The sequence below is a fragment of the Amblyomma mixtum genome, chromosome 2, assembly GCF_055824585.1.
Source record: "Amblyomma mixtum isolate Tamu chromosome 2, ASM5582458v1, whole genome shotgun sequence".
Lineage (NCBI taxonomy): Eukaryota > Metazoa > Arthropoda > Arachnida > Ixodida > Ixodidae > Amblyomma > Amblyomma mixtum.
The window spans coordinates 13,425,215-13,432,627 of NC_143013.1; the positions used below are offsets into that span (position 1 = coordinate 13,425,215).

General features: G+C 42.4%; 1 protein-coding gene across 1 annotated transcript in view; it reads left to right on the plus strand.

Moving 5' to 3' along the window:
• Positions 1 to 6,234, plus strand: part of LOC149358470 (uncharacterized) — a 32,250-nt gene extending 26,016 nt beyond the window's left edge. The window contains exons 9-10 of the mRNA XM_089567552.1: positions 2,598 to 2,647; positions 5,208 to 6,234. Coding sequence (XP_089423678.1) covers positions 2,598 to 2,647; positions 5,208 to 5,474 — 317 coding nt within the window. The 3' untranslated portion in view covers positions 5,475 to 6,234. The remainder of the gene's footprint in view (positions 1 to 2,597; positions 2,648 to 5,207) is intronic.
• The last annotated feature ends 1,179 nt before the right edge of the window (positions 6,235 to 7,413 follow it).

A 7,413-nucleotide genomic window follows, 5' to 3' on the forward strand; every position in this document is an offset into this window, starting at 1 on the left:
GTTTACATGTTATATGACGGGCTTTATGTTTGCTTAGTTGCTCAGAACTGCACTTGAGAGACATGTCTGACAGCTTTTGTCGAGCATTTTTAAACTTTACTGCCTTTACCTTTTTGTGTTTGTATTAGGTTTAAGGCCTCACTTTACTGAGCTCGTATTAGAAAAGCCAGAACAATCTGCAGTGCATTGAGGTTAACCCTTTGAGGGTCGAATTATTTTGAAGAAAACTTTCCCAGGTGGTCAAATTACTTTATTGCGGATCTTGAATCTACAAAATGTATATAATCGAGAATAAATAGTAAAAAAAAATTAGGAACAGTACTTTGGTGACAGCATCACTCACAACTGGAAAATGTTCAATAGAATAGAATAGCAATGGTGATAAGCAAGCTAAGAGCAGCACCAATAAAGATAGAAATCAACTTTCGCCGCCTCTGCAAAACAGTGCCCACAAAGAGAAAACACGTTTCGCGCGACTCCGTTGCGATCCCGCGGCGGAATCGAAATCGCGTAGGCGCGTTGCCACAGAGGGCGAGAATACCTCGCGAGCAACGGTGATAAGCAAGCTAAGAGCAGCGCCAATAAAGATAGAAATCAACTTCGGCAGCCACTGCAAGATAGTGCTGACAAAAAGGAAACTCAAATTTCGCGCAACTCCGTTGCGATCACGCGGCGAAACCAAAACTACAAAAGGGGTGTTGCCGCAGTCTGTGCCGCCGCGCTAAAGCTAGACGTAAGTTCTGCTTTTCTCCGTAAGAAGGCAGCACAAAATTCAAACACTTCTTGTAAGTCCTAAGAGGTGGCAGCACCCCCCAGTGAGCACGCATTGTTCTTTTGGCGCAAAATTTCAAACGGAAGATCGAAACCGTACCCGTACGGCAAAGACCTTGCGGGACAGAAAACCGCCGCCGTACATATACGGCAAAAACCTTCAAAGGGTTAATGGGCACATTATGCATTTCAGAAAACCACCACCATTATGCATCTTCTTGCACACACTACTTTTGCACTCTTGCAGATGCTGTTGCATAGCGCTGTTGCACACAATATTGCACCCATGGGAAAAAGCACCTTGCCGTTTGCATGCATCCTTCAGTGCCACATGACTGCCACGTCGCAGTATTGTCTAGCTGCTTGCCTTGTGGAAAATTTACTGAATATATCTAGCTATTGCTGTGTATTGAAGCGTCATTATGGCTGTTGTGTTAATAGTCTTAGTGCGTATGTGGAGGCATGACTAGTGTCCGGTGATGGGTTTTCTACAGAGCTCCTTGCACAAACTCCTCCTCGTTCTTGCCTTGCCTCTTGCATGAAGCTTTTATATTGTGATGTGGAATGTAATGCTGCAATAGCTTCCTACAACAAAGGCTCCAATGTGCAGATGCCTATGGAAGTTTTTGGAACGGAAACGTCGCAGTAAATCTGAATTTTCTATCTGCCTGGAGGCGTTGCCTAACATTGATGTGCACTGTTGAGGCTGCACTGGGCAGTGCAGGGCACGCCCTTGATTTCATGGCCGCATGCTTGACTGCTGAGAAATTAAGCTTTTAAATGGTTTCCATGTTCCAGAAAATTCTGTCGGCAGCCAGTACATTGTACTGGCAGACAGCTTTGGTGTCTTGATGAATGTACAGTGGACGCTTGTTAGTTCAAATTTCCAGTTTTTTTTAACTAATTTCCAGTCAGCACCAAGGGTTTTAAAGGCTCTCCTTAATTAGAAGCGCGCGTAATTTTAACAAATGTTTTTTTTTTCTTTAATTTGAATTATTGAGAGTTGACTGTATTGGAATGAGAGAGCTCAGGTGAGTCTATGGCACGCTGATAGCAAAACCAGCATTGTTTGTGACAAGCCTTGTAATTGTAAAACAAGTGTTGTGCATTGTTTAATTCTTCCAAACTTTGTGAAGCAATTTTACCTAAACAGAATTCCAATACTCTTGTCAAATTAACTAATTTTGCATCATTTTTAATTATTCTTATGAATGCCACTCAAGTATAGTATCTGTGTTAAATGTGTTTGCATATTGAGACTGCAGACTGTCTCAGTAATTTTGAATTAAAAAGAGAGAAAATTTGTTCAAATTACGCACACTTCTAATTAAGGAGAGCCTTTGAAATTGTTGACTGGCCATTAGTTCGATGCAAGGCATGGCTGGAGCCTCTAAACATTGGCTAAGCCACTGGCTCCGGGGATGTTGAAAACGCTGCACTGCAGCTTTTTTTATATGCTGCCGCCATCACCAACTGATCTCATGAATTGCTTCCCATTTTCGTTTTTGTTGCAAGCGGCAGTAGCGACTGCAGACATGCACAGTCAGAATTTAGTACCACTTCCTGTGCACATGTACTGTCAGGGACAAGAGTCTCCAGGACACATGAGCGGCAATCAAACTCGTTAGCTCGCTATCAGCTGGCGGCTTGAGACCATACTTGTGCAGGTGAAAGTCAGTGTCTCATGGTTAAATGGCATGACCTCTGCTAGGCATAGTACTGAAGCGTCATGAGCACTTCTCACGCGTCCTAGAGTCTTTTGTCCCCAATAGTGCAATAGCCATGGGCGTTTCTTAAGATTGCTGGGTTTATTTTTTTGTCTCTAGATTCATCAAACATCCGGACCAGGGCAGGTTCAGGTGCAGATACACGAAAGGTGAGCTTGCACGATCCAGCACAAGTTTATACCCCTGTCAAGCGGGCAAGTTAAGTGCACTTACGGGGAGTGCGCTTCGGCATCCCGAGTGACACTTTGGGCTATGCGGTGCTAAACGGGAAAGCAAAGTGCACTCGTAGTAAAAAAAAATGTCGTCAGAAAATGAGCGGAATTTCTGAACAGGACGATAGAAAAGAAAAAAAGACTCATAATATTTGATTCCTTAACGTGATAGCGCAAATAAAGCGAGGTTCAACTATTTTTAACGATGAAAAAAAAAGTGAAAATAGAAGAAAAGCCAACTCCAGCCAAGTCCAGCCAAGACTATCCAGAATTTTGACAACAAACAAGATGGCGGCGGGCAGCGATGTTGCATCCGATCACGTTTACTTGTTTTGTTGCTTCGCTTGTAGCTATAACCAACAAACTTTTTTTCTGAAAACAGTGTTATAGCACGTAAAATAAAGCTGTAAGTACTTTTTATGCACTATAAATTTTGTACCATTGGAACCGCTGGCGTCGAGGCTACGCACTCGGCCAGCAAAGTATGGTCCGTGAACGCACTCCTGGCGGAGTGCACTTTCCCGCGAGTGACACTCCGCTTGCGTCGTTTAGATGCGACAAAGTGTACTTACAGCGAAGTACACTCTCTGTAAGTGCACTTAACTTGCCCGCTTGACAGGGGTATTAGATACGCTCATTGTGTTTTTACTACAAAAGTTTTTCGTCTTGTCTAGCTGGCGACGCATTTTGTCATCTGTTGTAGCCTTTTCTTTTGCAGCATGGTATGCCACTTTATCATGCAGGCTCTTTTTGTTGCTAGATGAAATATGGGACTTCCCAAGGAAAGCTTTGTTATGAGAACAAAGTGCCTAACAAAAGTTTTGTTTCATTTGGTCATATGTAAAGAAGGAATTGCTTCTGACGAGCTGTAAACCTGGCACTGCATATGCTTCAGTATCGCTGTTGCTTTTCTGAAAAATGTGTGTCCTTTTGCATAGTGTGCCGATAATATCTTGTTCTCATTTTAAAATATTTTCTGCACAAGCGCAACAGGCACTGAGTGTTCATTTACTGATGTACCCTCAGGCCCATCAGCATTGCAGATAAAAGTGGGGACAACTCAAAAGAAAATTCACTTAAAATGGTGCAGACAGTAATTTCCTTTTGATTATGCAGTGGTAACTAAGGGATCGCTAAATAGCTGTTTTTCGTCAGTGGACACGGCTTCACTGCAAAGTGGTTCCATTCACGACACTGAAAAAAAATCTATTATTACATTTGAGACACTTTACAGACTTTGTGAGTATGTTCCACACAGTGTGAATGGTACAGCAGTTTGTGAAATAAGGTTGAGCAGGGAATTTTGCAGTGAGACAACGAAGACGAGATGTTGGGGCTAGTTTTCGTTACCGAAATGCTTGCTGTTCGGTTGCAATTAGAGTGGATGAAACAAGCGGCACTACTTTGAACACATTCGAGAAAAGGAATTAGTTGGTTGGTAAGGTCCCGTACTGGTACGGCTTCCTCCAAATTGGTTATTCTAGTCTTAAGAAGTAACCGTTTTGGTAAGGATGAGGGCTGATGATATGCGGTGTCCTGTGTCACTTTGTAATGGATGCAAGGAATTGGGTGTGTAATCACTTTTGGCTCAAGAATATGAAATGTTACACTGGGTGATGCAACAGCCTGCTTGAGGAGGCAGACACCACATTGTGTGGAAGTCAGGGTGCTATGTCACACGCTTTCCTGTGCATGCAGGGTCATTTGTAGGACTTACTTCGGAAGCTAGTTGAGGGGAACTGTAAGCTCCTTCGATTTCTTTATAGGCTCTATATTTTGGTTTGTAAATGCTGATCTCGGCAAATCTTGTTCAGAATGTCTCACTGTGCCATGTGTCATGAAATTGCTGACCAGAGGGAAAACAAGCTTGTTTGTTCACTGAAGATCCGATTTATTTAGATCACGTTGCTTAGCAGTTGTGATGCAAAGTTCAACGCAAATTATGTTCCAGATTGCTGAAGGCTCTCGCAGGCCTTGTGACACAGCCACTGTGGCTACATGTATAACTTCCTAGTGGAGTTATACATTCGAAGCATTATACAGTCGAAGCAGCTCTTGGTTGGTGCACTTCACATTTCTTTGTATGTTGCTTCAATTGTATGTTCATTTAAAGTGATCGTTCCTGGTGGCTTGATGTTATGTTGGGAAGAAATGGGTGGTGTGACTTTGTGGAGTGCTCTCTGCCCCTGAGCTTGTCCGTATGCAGTCTGCACTTTTTGCGGCCTCAGCCATTTTATTACAGAACAGGATTTAGCCATGCTTCTGCTCGTGCACTGCTTTCGCCAGAGACATATCTGTGGTGCTTACCACTCTTGGCGGTTGCTGGAAATTGCTTGCTGGTGGCGTTCTTGTTGAACAGCCTTTAGTGTCTGCACTGCGTTCCCACAGTTGCTGTTCACTTTGCAGTCACTTGTGATGAAACTAGTCTCTCTTTGCTATCACAGCGAGCTGTCTAACCGCCTTTGTTCACATCCACCACCCACTCTTGCATAAGCAGCGTCCGCAGCGGCATCAACAACAGGAGCAGCAGCAGCAACAAGCCGAGAAGGCAGTGCCAGTGCAGAGCGCCTCCACTGCTGCTGCACCCCCTTGTGCAAAGAAAGCATCGGCCAGCAGTGCTGCACCACCTGCTGCGAAGAAAGCGCCAGCCGGCAGTGCGGCACCCAAGCCAGCTGGCGGCGTCATGACCAGGTCGCAGCGGGCCAGTGCCGGCAAGCCAAAACCAGAAAGCGAGGAAGCACAGACCGATTGCAAATTGCAGTAGTGGACTTGCCCCTCTCACTTTCGCATTCCTTTTTTTTCTTGTTTTGTCAGATGTAGACCCCATTTTTGCCCTTGCATTTTGTATTCATTGTGTCAGGTTATTGCAGCAGGTGCTGCAATGTTTTTAAACTGGTTCACATGTTTCTCTAATTTTTTTTCGTGTTTTCGAGTGCATCATTGATCTCCATGAGGCTTTCATTTGGCTGCTGATGGCTAAAAAATGCATTGTTGTAAATTAAGACATCTTTTCCTACAACCATCTTCACGTTTTCAGCTCCGTTTTATTCCTGGGCGGTTTTGGAATCTTAAGTATGAAATGAGAGGGTTAGAAAGTCTGTTAATGATGTTAATCATTGACTAAAGAGCGGACAGGATGTCATACATTTGTAACTCTGCTTCATTAGCCCTACCTTTTTATGCTCTTGTAATTCAGTGTCTTTATTGGTTTTTCTTGATTTTTTTTCCTATGTTTCATTGTGAATAACCCATCACGTTCTCAAGCTGTTTATTTTATTTATCTGGACGTATTATGTTTCACTGACTCATTTCATCATTTGTTCAATTTCTCCAAAGCTCTGTAGCCATATACATTTTATATTCTTCTTATATTCTTTATATTTTATATACATTTTATATTTATTTATTCTTCCCCACAATTTGCAGGTGTTGCTTTAATGATATTTTTATCTATGCAGCGGTCACCTATTACTACTTGGCCAAAGCTATTTATTTTTCAAATAAATGAGTGATTTTTAAAAATGTTTCTGTATCATGGTTCAGTTTTTTTCGTGTCTCTGCTTACTTCTATATTTTGTTCTTAAAGGGGCTCTCAGTATAAGTGCAATATTCTGGGGATATTAACAGATGCTACTTCAGGAAAACCCTCCTGCAAGAATGCGTTTTAAATGTGTTTTGTGGAAGCTGAGCTATCTGTATTCAAAATTCGAATTTCAGCATCTTCGCGCCTTTCTCTTTCCTCAGTATTTGCGCGCTCATAGGTCTGCTTTTCCGAACAAAGCCGCACCTTAAGAAAATTGAAGTCATGCACACATCGGAAACATTCCCTTGAAGTGTTCTTTTGTTTTCTTTGCATTGGACATGCACGCCTAATTCACAGCTTTATTCTTGCAAAGCAAGAGAAACTGATATGTGAGCCATGCAGAAATGTAGTCTCTACAAACACATCTTATTTTTATGCCCAAAGTGGCAAATGAAGGAAAAGACATTCATCAAGATTTTACTACCAGCACATCCCATTCGACCCTAGCTTACTGCATGGAGAAAATGCAGTCGTTCATATGTGCAGCTTCGTGTCCTAAAGAATCAAAGCTCCTAAGCAAGTTATGATGTTTTAAAAACTGTCCTCTTTCACAAAATAAACCTCTAACCTTGCGTTAGGCTCATGAGTCGCTGATGTGCTGTTAAACACAATAGCAGCCTAAACATGGAAGGTATAGAAGTGGTTAAAAATAAAATAAAGCAACCATTGGTGCCATTGCACATAGCTGGCCCGTACATGGTGGGGAAATCTGTGGCATCTTGTTTGACAGTATAAAATATACCACTGTGATTCAAAATGAATTCATCCATTGAACTGCAAATTGTATACCCCCACTCACAAAAAAAAGGCAGTTTAGCGCTAGCATAGTTAGACCTGGTTTTGCATGGTTTATCAGGACTTCAGTAAGAGTGGTCTTTTTTTGTTGTTTAGTAGGACACAAAAAAGTAGCAGTTGCTAACACTGGGCCGCGGTCCGCGGTGTCTTGTATTACTTTCCTGGCCAGTCGCAACAGTAAACGAAGTCAGCTTTTTACTGTTCGACTGTATCAAACAATCCACTTATCAAAATTCTAGATCTCATAATTTTTTCTTCTGATCAGCTTATTTAGGTAACAAACGTTTAAGCAGCGGACTACTTTTTCGTCGTGGAGGAATTCTGT